Source organism: Rosa chinensis, chromosome 2 (genome assembly GCF_002994745.2).
Source record: "Rosa chinensis cultivar Old Blush chromosome 2, RchiOBHm-V2, whole genome shotgun sequence".
NCBI classification, from domain to species: domain Eukaryota; kingdom Viridiplantae; phylum Streptophyta; class Magnoliopsida; order Rosales; family Rosaceae; genus Rosa; species Rosa chinensis.
In genome coordinates, this window is record NC_037089.1 from 51051708 (window position 1) to 51069163 (window position 17456).

Below are 17456 nucleotides of genomic sequence, written 5' to 3' on the forward strand. Positions count from 1 at the left end.
TTGGTGCTTAAGGTGAATCATATGCAGTTTCCTTTCATTTATGTTTGGATCTCCCAAATTGAGATGAAAATCAATTATAGCCAAGTACAATTACGCTGGACTCCTTGTCTCTCCTACTACTAAAAAAATATTTCTTTGAGGGATTGTCTAATTATATGTACGTCCATGTGGCTTAAATATTTAGAATTTTGTTTATTGATGTCATCAGTTAAACTGCAACATCATCAGTTAACAGATTTCTGTAACAGATAATTTAATTATGGGTATAAAAATGTCTCGAGGAAATGCTAAATTTTAAAATGTAAGTACGAAATTGAAAACCATCCTATAACTCAGAGATAAAATGTAATTAATTTTAAGATAAAATCAGGTTTTTATAAGAAACTTTTTAAGTTTATAGCATCCATCAGCATCAATGTCGTGATCGATGTAAGTTGCAATGTCTTTTTGCTTTTTTCAACTTCTGTTTGTTTTTGTTAATACTTCTTTTTGGCATTATTGCTCAATTATTGTGAACAGAAAATATATGATATAAGGGTACTTGCAAACTTGAACTTTGGTATCAGACGTCATTAATTCCTTTTTTTTTTTCCTGTCTGAGCTAGAGAAAATGCTAGCTAATGATAACATATTACATGATTTGCCGAATGGAAATGGCATCTGGTCCCTTTGTTCTCATTATAGTTTCTTCTTTTTTATATATACACCAACCCCAAGCACTTCTTTTACAGAAACATGGAAATGATGTGGTTCCTCCTCTTCATCCTCTCCCTCTTATTCACTTTGCTGTTCAAATCCCTTCTCTTTTCCTCTAAACCCTCCACCAAACTCGACGGCACTATTCTACCGCCGGGACCCACCTCGATTCCCATAATCGGAAACTTCATATGGCTCTACAAACTAGCTTCCGGAATCGAACCCATACTTGTTGACCTCCACGCGAAGTATGGCCCTGTCGTCTCCCTCCCCATTCCCTTCAGCCCTCACCCTGCCATTTTCATCAACGACCACTCACTCGCCCACCAAACCTTGGTTCAAAACGGCGCCGTGTGTGCGGACCGCCCTCCTCCCCAGCCCATCACCAAGCTCATCACTAACAACAACCGTGTCATCTTCAGCAGCGGCTACGGCCCAACTTGGCGTCTCCTCCGCCGTAACCTCATGTCCGAGGTTTTAAACCCTTCTCGGCTCAAGTCCTACGCTTCTTCCCGAAAATGGGCTTTAGATATCCTCACCAACCGGCTCGATCAGTCCGTATCATCAAACGGACCTGTCGTCGAAGTTTTAGAACACTTCCGGATCTCCATTACTTCTTTGTTCGTGTATATGACTTTTGGTGTGAAGGTGGAGGATGAGGCGAAGATGAAAGAAATCATCGATGTTCAGCGTCGCTTTATCTTTGGTTTGGTAAGAGGTTTTCAGACCCTAAACTTGGGACCCAGGTGGTTGAACAAGATTTTGTTCCGTAAGGGCTGGAATCAGTTCTACGAAATTCGAAAGCAACAAAAGGACATCCTGCTCCCTTTCATAAAGGCACGAAAGAAGGTGATGGTCGATCTTTGCTTTTGTTTTACTTGTTTAGTTACTGCGCTACAATACATGAAGTAGACCACTTTGGTCTCTTCTCTCTAGCACCTTAAGTAGACCTATTAATAAACTGGATTTTGATCTAGACCCAATCTAGATCTGTAGTTATTGAATGAGTTTGGATTGAAAATTTAATTCATTGATCCGGGAATGGTCCGGATTCGCTAATCCATCTATCTAACGGATCAAACACAGATTTAAGTTGATTTGATCATTTAATAATCTGGTCCATTTTTATAATTATTAAAAAAAAATTATAAGCACAATATCTTACTTACTTTAGTGTATTATTCTAAGGAGTATTTTAGTTATTTAATTTTAATTTAACATTCGGTGATACTCTTCATTTTGTTTTGATGTTTTATTGAAGTTTATCATGATAATAAAAAAGGGTGGTTCTAGTTTGACATCCAAATTTGCTATTTGGATCTTCCATACTTAGTATACCTCTAATTTACTTTTTAGAATACTTGAAAAGCTAAGTAGACCTCCTTATTTTTACCAAAAGACCCTTGAACATGAGATATAACAATCTGTTACTCTACTTTTTATCTCTATCTTCAACCATGAGAAGAAAAATGAATCAAAATAACATGATATTGCTCTCTAATGAATAGGTCTCTCCTCCACCAAAATTAATCAGAGATTCTCGATCTTGATATGTTGCTGGAATCCTTTTGAATTTGGTAAAAGAAGGATTTTAAGGGTTTTGGTTTGGAAGATCAAGTAATAATTATATCATAATATTCAATGAATTTAGTTTAAGGAATTCCAAATCAGATTGTTTTAAATTTATTTTTGTATTAAATGATGGGCCATATATATAAATTATTATTTTTATTTAATTATTTTAGGTAAATTATAAAACTATATGGTAATATAAGGAAATTTCTGAAGAAATAAAAAAATAATTTAATTGAATGTTATATTTAGGGAGGTAAGAAGAGTAGTTTTTTTTTTTTTTTTTCATTTTTCTCTCTTAGTCCTTATTCGTCTTTTCATATGACTTGACAAAATCTATTAATAAATGAAAAATATGGAGGTCCAACTAGAATCACCCTAAAAAAAATTAATATTATTATTTGAATTTTAAGAATATTCATTATAATAAATGGATCAGACTAGTGGACCGGATATCTACTAATCCCCGAATACAGATTCTGATTGAGGTATTAATGATTTGCAGGATTATAGGATCAGATCAGGTTAAATTTTGTTGTTACTAAATGGATTCATATTTAAAACCACATTTGCAGGTCTAATCTAAAACCTAATTGTGAATTCGTAGATTAACCATAACTCTAGCTCACTTTCATTTAATGGATACAATATTCAATTGATTTTTTTGTTGTTGTTGTAGAAATGTTATTTAACGAGTGATATATGCATGAAATTAAGGTTCAAACTTTAAAACAGTGAATATGAATTTGTCAAATTTTGCACATAATCTCTCTACTTCAAAGCTAGTACATATCCTTTGTTTTACAGATCGTCTCTTTCACTTGTGTCAATTGTTTATAAAACATTTATCAATAGAAATTATGATTCGAAGTGCATATGTTGTAGTGATAATAAGCATAATAGAGTGCATAAAATAACTATTTGACTAGGTACCCGGCGAAGTTTACAAGTTTTATTGACCAAAGTTTACAAGTTTTGTGTACTTGGAAAATTTTGTCTAAAGACGTCCATTTCACTAAGTCGACTATCAATTCTTCTTAAACAGGTTAAACAAGAAAGAGTAGATGAGAACAACGATGACTTCATGATAGCTTATGTTGATACATTAATGGATTTAGAAGACCCTCTCGAGAACAGAGCATTCAATGAAGGAGAACTAGTGGATCAATGCTCCGAGGTCTTGAACTCCGGCACGGACACCATGTCAGTAACATTGCAGTGGACGATGGCGAATGTAGTGAAATATCCACGTGTTCAGAATAGGCTTGTTGAAGAGATTACAGAGGTTGTGGGGGTTGGAAACGAAGAAATGAAACAGGAGGATCTTCAGAAGATGCACTATTTGAAAGCAGTGGTGATGGAGGCTCTGAGGCTTCACCCACCAGGCCACTTTGTGGTTCCACACTCGCTTACAGAGGACATTGTTCTGGATGGACGTTATATGCTGCCAAAGAACTGTACTGTGAATTTCATGGTTGCCGAAATGGGTCGGGACCCGAGTGTTTGGGACGAGCCCACGGAGTTTAAGCCTGAGAGGTTTCTGAGTGATGGAGATAATGTACAGTGTGATATAACAGGGAGTAAAGAGATTAAGATGATACCTTTTGGGGCTGGGAGGAGAATATGTCCGGGGTGGGGTTTGTCCATGCTTCTTCTGGAGTATTTGGTGGCAAATTTGATTTGGAAGTACGAGTGGAAAGCTGTGAATGAAGTTGGTGTGGATTTGACTGAGAAGCAAGAGGCCACCTGGGTGATGAAGAATCCATTGCAAGCCCATATATCTCCAAGGTTGAACAAGTGAAAATAAATTATCAGTCAATTGTCTGTAATAAGTAATAAATGATATATACCAGAAGAAAGAAATTATCTGTGTGTATGTAATATTGAAAAAAAAAAAATTAAATTAAAACTATGGAATCAATTTTGGCCAATACCATTTGGTCTACTAGCATAAATATCATATTCATAAATGGAAGACCGTGAATCTCATGTAACATTAATTAATTGTTATAGTTGTTGATGTAATATTTAAAGAAAAGAACTATGGATACAATTTTGGGTAGTTTAACGAACAAGTTGTGTGGGAATTTTGCTCTCAAAATTATTCATATTTTTCTATATTTTTTTCTTCTGTTTTTGTAATTTATTGAACTAGCAATAGAAATTGCTCAAAATGGCATCCTAAGGCGAAGCATACAAAGGCCAAAACTGGCTTACCCTAGAGTTAACATAGAACAAATAAGAAGGTATACTGATGTCGTACAATAAATCACTGCTCTAAAATTTACTATTGTATCCTTGCAGATTAAAATTTTCTTAAATCTTATTAATATTTGAGAGTTAATTGGTAAAAAAAAATTATGTTTTTGTTGAGATATTGGGTTTAATTAAATATTTATAGATTATGTGTGAACTAATTTTCAACTCAATAAGATGTAAATGGTTTAGATTCTCTCCTTATTTTTGGAGGGCCAATTCTTAGGTTACGTTTGTAATTTAGAAATTTTTCACTCTGACCTTTCCTAATTCAAATCGTTCATTAATTCTTAAAATTAAGTTTATATGTACAGTAAAATCTCGACAAATAAATGTTTGGTATATTAATAATTGGGTTAAATAGTAAATTCTTATGGTCCCAACTCATGTCGGTATACTAAATTAATAAGAGTTTTTTTTCTACTGAGACCTCTGATGGCATGTTTACTTACTTGGAATGGAAAATAATCATGAATCGGAGACAAGTGGAATTGGAGAAGAAAGGAATCGGTATTGATTCCGGAGGAATGATTTCTAAACCCGTCTCCCCCCTTCGTAATCGAATTCCTGAGTATTCAGGAATCGATTCCTGATAAATAGGTGGGACCTACACCAATTCCGATTCCTTCATGTGTTAGTAAACACATGAATTCTTTTACCTGGAATCATTCCGATTCCTTTATGTGTTAGTAAACACAGAGGTGTTTTTATTTCGTAATCATTCCATTACATTCCATTCCATTCCAAGTTAGTAAACATGCCCTGAATTTCCTCACCTGACCTTCTTTAATTTTTAATTATTAAATACTTATTTATCTTCATTTAAAATGATTGTAATGGACAATAAATTAGAAACAAAAACAAAAGATTTAGTACTCTTTGGTCTAGAAGTGCTCTTTGATGCACTACCCAATGTTCGACTTATGCACACAACAAGGGTGCCAAGAAGGCAGCTCGATCACCTGATGGCTACAAAAGCTGCTTTTGCTGGCCAGCCTCTCTTTTACTCTTCTATACCTTCCTTTCTTTGTAATGTGATAGCTTCTAAACTTTGTAATCACTAGTATGCTCTTTTTTCAATAATGTCTGACACCTTTCATCTAAAAAAAAAAAAAAAAAGGATTAAATTCAGGGTTGGTGGGAAACTAAATTCTCTTGATTTGAAAAGATTAATTTTTGGATAATGGAGTCTTAATTTTGAATACATATATATATATATATATATATATATATATATACACAGCCCCCTTCCAATGAGGGATACCTATTTTTGGCCAACTTGAGGGATAGGCTCCCTGATGCACCTGAAAGCAAGCGCATAATTTAACCCTGAAATGTCATCGTTAGTATATAGTAAATGTGGATCGTTCTATTCCGGGGATTGAGGGTACACCTGTAATTGCAAAAACAAATTAATAAAAGTAAAAAGTATTATTTACAAAAGTAAAACAAAGAATAAAAATATATACAAATGAACACAAAAGGGGGGTTTTAGGATTATTAAATTAAAAACTAAAATAAATAAAATAAAGAAAATGTAAAAACATATATACACGGGTGGAATGAGAGAACAAAGATCAAAACCGAAACTATGATCAAATTCGATTAAACCCTAATATTGTTCATCTAAGTCATGAGAAAGGAGTTGATCATGTGAAATATTCGAAAGGGAAATTATGTGAAATATTCGAAAGCAAATAATTTCCCATTTTTTACTTTTCAATGCTAATTAACCTAAGTGAAAGCACAAAGATTAATCCTATCAAACATGTAATCAAGCCCTAGAAAGCTAGTCAATCATGACATGTCTAACGCATGAAACACATGGAAACGCTATCAACTCAAGTGTGCAACTTAGTATGAAAAAGTCCACCTAATTGCAATCCTCTTTAATTAAATTCGGTTTTTGTCCAAAACCTTTACTACTTCGATTCAAGTTACACAAAACAAAAAGTTGATTTCATGTTCTTAAATCTAGCACCATTCATATCAAAACCCTAAGTGTTTCGAACCACATAAGATTAAAATACAAAAGATATCTATAAAGCAAATTTAATTAAACAAACTCACATAAGCAACTCTCGAATTACAATATAAGAATCTGAAAATCTCATTTAATCATAAAAATTCCAGAAATAATAATTTTGTTCAATCATGAATGTCAACTAAAACAAAACCAACGAAATTCAAAACAAGGGTTACAAAGTAGAGGTCGAATTACACCGTGGATGGAAGATGAGGATGGATGATTTTCGTTGTGATCCTTGAAGCTTGAAAGCAAGTCTTCAATGGTGGATGGTGGAGGAAAAGGTCACGGCTCATTCTTCTCTTGCTTCGGCCTTGCTTTAACTCTGTGGCTTGCTTTAAAGGATGGAGAGAATTTTTCTAATGTGTTGTGTTGTGTTGGTGTGATGTTGTTGTGATGGTGTGTTTAAACGTCTAGCATAGGGGGGTTTATATAGGGGAATGGCCAAGCTTTGCCACACAGTTTCGACCAATCACGTAGCGCCACGTCAGCTCTGTGTGTCATCCAACCAATCAAAAAGCTCCAAAATCAATCCCTAATATATTGTTGCTGATTTTCCCAAGATTATTTATGATTTTTCTCTTAATTTTCGGCCAAATATCTAGGCATGAACCTAGACAATGTATCTGGATGCATTTTGGACTTTTCTTCCCTTAAATCTCTCCATGGCATCATTATCCTTGATCATCTCTTGATTTTTGACATTAACTCCATAATTTCCCATGGCAAAATCAGCTTAATTCCCCATAATATCTCCCACGTCATCATGTTGTCTCCTAATGCCTTCAGGTTTCCTAGCCTCATCAGGATTCCTGCGTTGACTGGGATTCCTAGTTGGATCAGGAAAACTCTATTTCTTCATTTCAGCTCATTTCTTCTCCATTTATTCCAATGTACCTAGAAAATAAAAATTAAATTAAAATTTATTTATTTAAGGAAATAACTAAGTAAAATATGAGGAAATAATTATTAAAACGTCGCATTAAAATGCTCCTATCACTCCCAGTCCTTGGATTAGGTTTAATGAGCTTGGACGGTTGAGATCGTAAACAGTGATTAGTGATTTAACCCTTATCTAACCCCAATTCCTGAACTCGGGTCCGTTCTCAGGCCTCCCAATTTCTTCTCTCTCTCTCTCTCTCTCTCTCTCTCTCAGAGAATTTGTAAATCGAGCATGAACTTTTCTAGAAATCAGGTGGGTTTTGTAATTGTAGTAAGTATTTGATTTGTTGAGGGAAATAGTCCACTGTTGCCTTAGATTTCAATTCAATTGCAGAAATTTACAAGGAAATCGTCCATTAATCCAAAGTAATCCCACCGCCATTGATTGGAAGAGATGTTGTCGGGCAGCGTCATCCAAAACTACAAGTCGTTCGGCGTCCTCTCCAACCCTAAAGTGCTTAACGTCCGCTCTCACATCGTCGAAAGCGACTCTCTCCTGGCCCCTCCCGATCAGGCTGAGGCCGCCGAGCTCGACCCCAACGACGACGGTAGCGATCTCGAAGAAGACGGTTAGTTTACCTCACTGTAATTTGTTTTGAAGAAGAAGACGGTTAGATGAAGCTACTGCCTAACGTCCTCGACAAGCCTCTCAGCAAAGGAAAATAAGAGGTCTTCTCTCTCTCTCTCTCTCTAGCTCATTCACTTTTGTTTCGTTATGCATCAAATTACTAATCCCTGAACTTAATGGGTGTGATTTTGATGGATCTGTGTGTGTTGGGTACTCGATTTAAGGGGAAACTTTGTACTCAATTAACCTTAATTTGAGTGATGAGGACCTGGGTTTTTTTGCTTTTATTGAATTTTTGGGTGATTGAGATTTTGGATGTTTGCTGATTTTGGGATTTGACGGTTGTTTCAGGTCAGTTTGAGTGCATTTGCGTTCTTGTTTTCAGAGCTTGTGCAATACAGCCAAACACAGGTTGACAACATTTCCTAGCTAGAACCAAGGTGATTCACGTTCTTGGTATTTCGATTCATTTGTTATGTGCTCATGTACATTCAGAATTGGTTAGTTTAGGGGTTCTATTAGATTGAAGAATGAAGTGCTCATGTGAAAGAATTATATGAATTGAAATAGAGATAAGGTATGGCTTCTAGTTCTTGAATTGAAACATATTTCAATGGACATCCCTTTACTTCATTTTGGCAGTAACTAAGAAATAAAAGGCAGACGTCCATTTTTTGGGTGGTATAAGATGTAATCGATCTATAAATTGCTCCTATCTAAATGAATGTTACATTGGGTTATTTTACAAACAAAATTCTAGGTTGAAGGAGATTGCACATAATCGTTAATGCACTTCTGCATCTTCTGGAATTGTGATCTAGCAATGTCATCTTCATGTTTTGGAGTCTAGAACCGAAATAATCCATAATAAATTTTGCATTACAGGTTGCAGGGAACGAAGCATTTCAGGCCGGGAGGCATACTGAAGCTGTTGAACATTATACTACTGCTTTGTCATGTAATGTAGAATCTCGTCCTTTCACAGCTGTTTGTTTGTGCAATCGTGCTGTTGCATACAAAGCGCTGGGTCAGATTACTGATGCTAATGCAGATTGCAGCCTAGCTATAGCTCTCGAGGATGAAGTTTAATTGTTGGATGTGTGCTGAAGAGGATGAAGAAGCCAGCCAAACACCCCTTACCATTGATGTTGTCACTAGCAGTTTTCCTATTTGTTGTATCGATACAATTCATGTTTCTTTATTATGCAATTCTAGTCTCTTGTTGCTCTCAGGATGGCAATTAATGCTGATTATCAAATGATACTCTGTAATGTTCTGAACTAGTGTATGTATTTTAAAAAACTTATGAGAAATGTATATGTGATCATTGTTTCTATCTGTCAATTGTATTGCATTTCTGAAACTTATGAGAATGTATTTACAAACATTTGCAAGCAGGCAAGCATATATAGCATATGAAGGGATATATAACAGGTGTTACAATTGTCTCATTTTGGCATTGGAAAAAAATGCATCAAAAGCAATAGTACTGACTACAACATACTGTAATGTACAACTAGTCAACAAACATCTACTAGCTTATCTATACAAAACTCATCATCAATGCTAGACTTGTGACCTTGCATCAGTGAGAAATGCAATTACACAATAAACAAACATGATAGAACCAAAAACAGGTGTTACTCTAGTATTCCAGACCTAGCTTCAACATTGATGCTGAGAACCAAAAAGCAAACGTTAGCAGCAGCAAGCACAACATGTCTCCTCTGTCTCTCCAAAATTACTATTGAAAAGAAAACACTTCTTCATCAAGCACAACAGCAGCTAATCATCCTGACCACACCATGTACATGGGAAAAAGGAAGGTATTAATTCTTTCAGAAAAAAATTTCAGACTGTATAGAGAGGTATAGGGAGGTATTAATATTACCTGTGATGAATAACTATCAGTATCAATGTCATCTTCACTAAAATTTTCATTTGTATCAACATCAGCAGATCTAAAAGGGCAAAGGAAGGTATATATTTAGTGACAACAGTCACCAAACATTACCAACAAAACATGAAATATGTAAAATATGTATTCTTACTGATTGAGCAGTGGACAATTGCGTTTGTCATGGGTCTGCCCATCTTTGCCACATCTATGACAATGTCTATCGGAACTATTGCGTTTTCCATTTTCCTTCTCTTTTCCTCTCTTAATTCTTTTAGCCCTTCCTTTTGTCTTAACTTCATCTGGTTCTCGAAAATCAAACTGATGAGTTGAACTTGTTTTTGCATAAGACTCCACACCTTCACTGCTATTATTGGCAAGTAGTGGCCTAATCTTCTCAATCAAAGAATCCATTGTTTCACGAAACAATTGACTTGCTTCTTCACTTAAGACAACGCTATCAGTTACATGTGAATATGGCTGGAACAGTAGACCACATTTTTCAAGTAAGGACTTCCTAACAGTTATCTCCATGTCAATCTTGTCCATCACAACCTCAGATCTTGCAGATTTTGTCCATCTCTTCAAAATGTATTGATCTGGAAATTTATGAACTTGAAGTAACTTGTGTAAGTATGGTAGAACATGCCTACATGGGACTCCTGCACTCTCAAACAATTTGCAGCTACATGAGGCAAAATCTTTTGATTTGTCATACATAATGACTCGGGCTCTTCCATCATCATGATCCTGACGCATAACCTTAAGTATACAATTAGTTTCATCCTCCTTTGTGACCTCAAGATTGTAACTGTAGCTCTCCCACAACTGATCTTGAAATATGTAATAGTACTTCTGTGTATAAATAGCAGCCACTTGCTTTTCCATCTTAATGGCGCACTTATATCTTGGCTTCATTGTTGTCAATATGATCTAAAATCAACTCCTCATGCCGTTTGTGTAAAAGACCCCGACTAAACTGAACCATGAAGTCCACTAGAGAATTTTTATGAGAAACATAATCCTTAAAAAAGGAATGCGCACTTTCTGCTCGTTGACAACTTGACATGCCAGATGAGAAAATGTGGTTCATATAAGCCAGCACCCATCTAAACCGAATTTCATAAATTGATTGCAGCCACTTATGTCCATTTAATTCACTTTTTTCAAGAATTGATTTCCATTTGAAGTCAAACTCCTCTGCATTCTCAGATGAGTAAATGCAATTTCTGAATTCATCATAGTGATCTCTGAATTTGATTGCATCAAGCTTCTCAGAAAACTTTCTCAAGATATGCCAGCTACAATATCTGTGAAATGTGTGTGGAAGGACTTCTGAAATAGCTTTTTCCATGGCTGGATCTTGATCAGTAATTATCATTTTAGGAGGACCCCCTGACATAGCATTCAAAAATTCTTTAAACAACCACACAAACGAAGCTGTAGTCTCGTCACTTAAGAATGCAGCTCCAAACACAATTGTCTGACCATGGTTATTTATCCCCATCAATGGTGCAAAAGTCAAACTATACCGATTGGTTTGGTATGTTGTGTCAAAGATAATCACATCAACATAAAACCTATACAACTGTCTCGAAATTGCATCAGCCCAAAAACAATGAGTAATCCTATTTTCAACATCTGCTTTTATTGTGAAAAAGAACCCGGAATTTTTTTCTTGCTCTAGCAGAAAGTAGTCATGCAACATTTCTCCATCATGCCCTTTTGTCTCTTTACGCTTATCCCTTTCAAGATTGTACAAATCTTGTTGTGTACAACCAATGTACTGAAATCCTCCTACTTGCACTCCAAGAATGTCAAATTGCTGGTGTGTGGGTATGTTTACCATGGATAGTTGTTCCCATAATGATCTCTGAGCTTTAGTAAGTCGACGATTGGACTTCAGCAAGTGGAGTCTTTTTGGACTTGTCATAGGATGAGTGTGAGCTTCATCAAATATATTGACTACAAATCCACCAGACTTATCTCTCACAACTATCATTCTCGCCTTACAGTTCTCCCTTACTACACCACGAATCCTTTTCTCATCACCAGTCAATTCAATCGGACTATTTCCTTGTCTATTGCAAAAAAACTCTTTCCTTATAAACTCATTAGTTGCTCTGCTCCTTTTACTGGAACCAATTCGTACAACAAACCCAGCTGCAGATGCGTATTTGGTATAAAAAACATGTGCCTCTTCCCATGTTTTAAATTGCTGACCCTTGAAGGGTTTAAGCTCATTCCTTACTTGAGGATAGAAAATTGAAGTAGAGACATTTTCTTCTGACGGAGGGATAGCTTGAATAGGTCCAGTTTCTATTTCCGCAGGTACAATAATCCCATTAGTCTCCATTTCTGCATGTACAACCATCTTATTATCTGTCATATCTTCAGCTCTTCTATCAATTACAAAATGCCACAACACATATAGCAAAACTAAAAGTTTTCGTTAAACTAATGAATGCAAGCCAATTTTAAATGAATGAATGCAAAGCCATTTTCAAATGAATGCAAAGCCGTTTTCAAATTGATGAATGCAAAGTCATGAAACTAAACACATGCAGCAGGACTAAAAATTTCTAGCACAAAACTTGTTTCGAGCATAAGCTCATACCACAGAACTTCAGCGATTAAAACATACAAAAGCCAAAGAGTTTCAGGTCCTCCATATTAATCAAATCAAATTCCCATATAAACTCAAAAAGTTTAATTCTTTTCAAATAGACAATCAAAGATAGAGAGTGAATTGATGACAAAAATTAGAACAACAAAATAACAAATGTGGATAAACCCATAAAATTGAGCATCAAACAAGCATCAGAACAGAGGTCCTTGTACATAATTGAAAAGACATACCATAGCAGAAGAAGAGCCATACCAGATTTGTCTTAGAAAGTAAACATCAGGATACCACAAGCCTTTGTTTCTTCGAGCGCCAAATCTAAAGAATTGAAGATCCCTTTTCACGCCCGAGTTTAGGTATTGGGGTTAGATAAGGGTTAAATAACTGTTTATCACTGTTTACGATCTCAGCCGTCCAAGCTCATTAAACCTGATCCAAGGGCTGGGAGCCTATCCCTCAAGTTGGCCAAAAATAGGTATCCCTCATTGGAAGGGGGATGTATATATATATATATATATATATAGACACACACACACGCAAAAATAAAAGAAAAAATATGGACTACATTCAATATGCATAGCAGTCTAACAATCATGTTATTAAAGAGTTATTAGCAAAAACTTCTGATCTAGTGACAGGACCCGCCCCAGATTTCACCCTGAAATCCGAAGAGGCCCTGCGGGACCCACTTTAGAAGAAATTCTACCAAAAATTTGACAGAACTTCCCCTAAAAATGGACAACCCAAAACCTGTAGAAAAACATCCACACTTCTAAATCATCCATCCTTATTCTCCTGGAGCCACCCTGCTCCCTATATTACAACATCTCACATCTCTCATTTCATAAACAATTCTGAATTTAAGAATATTAATTTCATAGGTTATCAGAGCAATCTAATGTACAGGCGTACAAGAGAATAGAAAACAAGATAAATGACCGATGCTTTTATAATGCGGAAGCTATGATAGCTATGCCTCAACCCCAAGTACGCTCGACCTCAAGCTAAACTGGCCTGCAAACTGGGCATTTAAAACCGAAGGGCCCAGGGGAAAACATTTAAAATCCGTTAGAGTGAGTGGACGAAAAATAAGTACTTTCAAATGTATAAGTAAAACTTAATGTTTTCCCAAGTTATTCTCTAAAATCTCGCATGCAGTAACAATCTTGAAAACACTCTTAATCATCCTCTTTACTGAAATCTCAATCACGTAACAAGAACATCTTGAAACCTCTTAAAATCTCATCATCAATCCTTATAAAAACATCATTTTCATGAGGCTCGTTTGATGACTAGAAAGGACTGCTGTCTAGTCATCTCATGCCATCTAGGAGGGACTGCCACCCAGATGAAGCATCGGAAGGAACTGCCAACCGGAATAGGAGGCGGTGGATAGAAAGGACTGCCAACTAGCCACAAGTAGTAGACGGGACTGCCGACTAACCACATGTAGTAGACGGGACTGCCGACTAACCACATGTAGTAGACGGGACTGCCGACCAACTACCTCATGTCATCTGGAATGGACTGCCAACCAGGTGACGCATCGGATGGGACTGCCAACTGGGCTGTAGTCTGGAAGGGACTGCCAACCAGACTATTACCTAGAAGGGACTGCCAACTAGGTAAGATACGCATGCGCCAAAACTGGCCTCCTTAATAAACTGAATAGCCTCCTCAAGAAACTGAAAATAACCTCAAAATCTCAATAAATCCTCGAAAGCATCCTCGAAAGCATAAAATCAAATACTCTGTAAATCAATAAATGCTTTCGGAAAGAAAACTCAATCTAACTTCAAAGCTGATAAGTACGGAGCTCAAAACTCGATAAATCAATCATGCTCAAATATTCGATGAAACATTCGTACTCGTGAATCCTCATAAAAACCGATATTCGAAATCCAAAATTCTCATAATATTTTCTGAATCAGTCACTTCCCAAAAATCATTCCTCAACTCAATAACTCATGAATGACTATCTGAAAAATCTACTAAAAGCCCTCGAGAAGGAATTTCAAAACTAATCTCGTAATTCATAAATAAATCTCGATAGACTAAATCTCATAAAACCATAAAACTCAATAATTCAAATTATAAATTAAATCTCAATCGGAAAATGCTAATATACTGCATGCACAATTAATTTAAAATAAATGTCCACTCACAGTACTATTTAGGCAACCATGCATACGAGTTTGTCGAGCAATAGCTCGGTACGTCGCCCTGTACACAATTATTTGTACATAAATAATTACCGGACGGAAAATAATTTTACGATAATCAATAATTAAGTCTCAAAACCCAAAACCTCAACTTCTCCAATTCTCTTCCACATCCAACCAAACTTCACCAACAAAGCCCACTCGTCGATTTCAGACTATATAACAATTATGGAGGAAATCCGACAACCGGATTCACGATTAACATTAATCGGAATCCAAATCTTTAGAAATTTATAACCGATTCAAAACTCCACCAATCCTCACCAAACTTCATATATAAGCTCTAAGATAATTATAGAATTCAACTACCCAGAAATTGAAATTAAAAAGCTTCCCTAGCCGCCGCTACCGCCGCCCACAGTGGCGGCGCCGCCGCCGCTGCCACCAACTCTAATGGCCACCAAAATTTGGCAGTAGCACCTTCTCAACACACACATTAATTCTTTCAACTAAAACAAAGCCAGAAAATGCCTAGAACTACCTCAACAATTAAGGTGAAGATTATACCCGAAACGTGAACAGTGTCAAGAATTTCAAACCTTTGATTCGTCGATTTTTCCTTCGATTCGTGGAACAAGGCTTGGAGAAATATCATCCACATCTCGAGGCGCATCGATCAAGCTCAAAAATGCCGCCGGAGATGGCCGGAATCTGGAAAATTTTCCAGAAAACCCGAGCTGCTACAGTGAACTGTTGGCTTCGATTCGTCGTCTATGGTGAATGATAGGGTGCAAGGCATATATAGATAGAAATCTTGTTTCAAGACGAAGAGATGGACACCAATTTCATGGCCATAGGTGGCCGGACGAGGCGGCAGCGATGCCAGAAAGTTACGTCGGCGAGAGGAAGAAAACTGGAAATTTTCGGGGCTTTCCCGAAATGGAAAGTCCAGATTTCTATTTATAGACATGAATTCCTCAAAATTACAAAACTGCCACTAATTTAAAACCCTTATAACTTCTTCGTTACTATTCCGATTTTTACGTACCACATATGCACGCGCTCGGTTTAACATCCTCTACAACTTTCATGAAGAAAATTTTCTCAAATTTTGATCCGAACAAAAAGTCAACTTTTAGGGCCCCCTAAAAGCATTGAAACGACAGTAAAAGTGAAAATAAAAGTTGTTTACCGTCCAAATGACTAGTAAACCGGTGAATTCGGGTTTGAGACGTCACATCTAGTCACTCTGTTAGGCCTTCCTCACAGACTCACATTCTTCAACAAAATTTCCCAAATTTGATGGCCGACGCCATTCCCAACCTTGCAACGGCTTTCTCTTTGTCTGATACTGTTACGCCACATATCTAGATATACTCGTTTACCGATCATTTGGAAGGTAAACGATTAAAATCTTCACTCTTTACTTCCATTTCTAACTTTTGGGGGTTCCAAATTTGACTTTTTCTTTTATCAACTTTTCAGGAAAACATCATTCATGAAAGATGTAGAGCACGTTAAAACGAGTTCGTGGACACATGACACGCAAAAATCAGAGTTCGTATGAAGAAGTTACTATTTCAAGAAACCTTATATAAATAGCATCTTCCACCTTTCCATTTTGGGGGAAATTTCTTTTTCAATTAGAAACCTTATTTCTGTTTCTCTCTAGCATGACTTAGATTTGTGACCCGACCCTCACCTCAACCCAACACGATCTCAGCCATTTGGCCATCTGATGGCGAGCCACCGGTTGGGTTTGGACCACCTCTTCCTCCTCTTGAGGTATGTGGTGGTGATTTGGCTTGATTTGCATCTAGTAAGGAGAATCGACGCATTCTTTGCTTCGATAGTCCGTGCTATACGTCTTTGCCAGAACTTTATTTTCCGGTCACTTCCAAAGACGCCACAACCTCGGTTTTGAAACCCTTACTATTCCTTACTATGCTGATCATCCTAATACAAGACTCATAGCATGAATTGGCTGGAGTTGAGGGAATTGAAGATTTGAAGATTTCAGCTTCCTGAGGTGTTCAAGGTAAATTTTGGCTCCCTTGATTGAAATTGGACTGTGTAATAATTGTAAAACTTGTTGGGAATATTGGAATGAACAATTTGGAATAGGTCTTGCTACCCAATTCGGGGTCAGATTCGGCAACACGTGGGGGCGCTATGACCACTTCAGGCTTTTCGCTTTGGTCTGTTAGGTGGAGCGTAGCGTTAAGAATCTATAGATATAAATTTTGTTACAATTGATTTACGTTTTGAAAATGATCGGAATGTCTGAAGCTTCGAGATTTAGGGTATTATTTGTGATGATCCGACCGTTGGGTCAACCGCATTTTTCGATCAATTGTTTGAATTATCGAGTCAAAGTAACCTATGAAATTTGAGTTCGTTTCAATGTAATTTTGAGCTTTTGATGAATTATCATTTTAGGGTTTCGGTTCTATTATCGTGAATTTATTTTCGATTCTCGAAATTAGTTATTAATGATTATCATTTTATTCAAGACGACATGTAGACCAAGTTTGAGGAGGAATTCGTCGGACAGTTATCATAGCTGAATTTCTGTTAGTGGACATTAATTTGTTTTTTTTTAATTAAATGTGCATGCAGTATTATTATTATTTTCTAATTTAGATTTGATATATGATTTTTACGATTGAATGATTTTCATAAATTGATGATCTATAAGAATTTCATAAGTT

At 36.4% G+C, this 17456-nt stretch overlaps 3 protein-coding genes across 3 annotated transcripts; 1 reads left to right on the top strand and 2 right to left on the bottom strand.

Annotated features, from left to right (window-relative positions):
* The first annotated feature begins 742 nt into the window (after positions 1 to 742).
* LOC112188510 (cytochrome P450 89A2) lies at positions 743 to 4190 on the top strand. Its single transcript, XM_024327634.2, has 2 exons — positions 743 to 1545; positions 3314 to 4190. The coding sequence occupies exons 1-2, from the start codon at positions 745 to 747 to the stop codon at positions 4067 to 4069; spliced, it is 1557 nt and encodes a 518-aa protein (XP_024183402.2). The 5' UTR covers positions 743 to 744; the 3' UTR covers positions 4070 to 4190.
* Positions 4191 to 9845: 5655 nt separating this feature from the next.
* On the bottom strand, positions 9846 to 10845 carry LOC112184478 (protein FAR1-RELATED SEQUENCE 1-like). The gene is made up of 3 exons (XM_024322738.1): positions 10112 to 10845; positions 9952 to 10021; positions 9846 to 9854 (listed from the first exon to the last, which is right to left on the bottom strand). Exons 1-3 carry the CDS (start codon positions 10843 to 10845, stop codon positions 9846 to 9848), a joined length of 813 nt encoding a protein of 270 aa, XP_024178506.1.
* A 13-nt stretch (positions 10846 to 10858) lies between these two features.
* On the bottom strand, positions 10859 to 12313 carry LOC112184479 (protein FAR1-RELATED SEQUENCE 5-like). The gene has a single exon (XM_024322740.1). It carries the CDS (start codon positions 12311 to 12313, stop codon positions 10859 to 10861), a length of 1455 nt encoding a protein of 484 aa, XP_024178508.1.
* Between the last annotated feature and the right edge of the window lie 5143 nt (positions 12314 to 17456).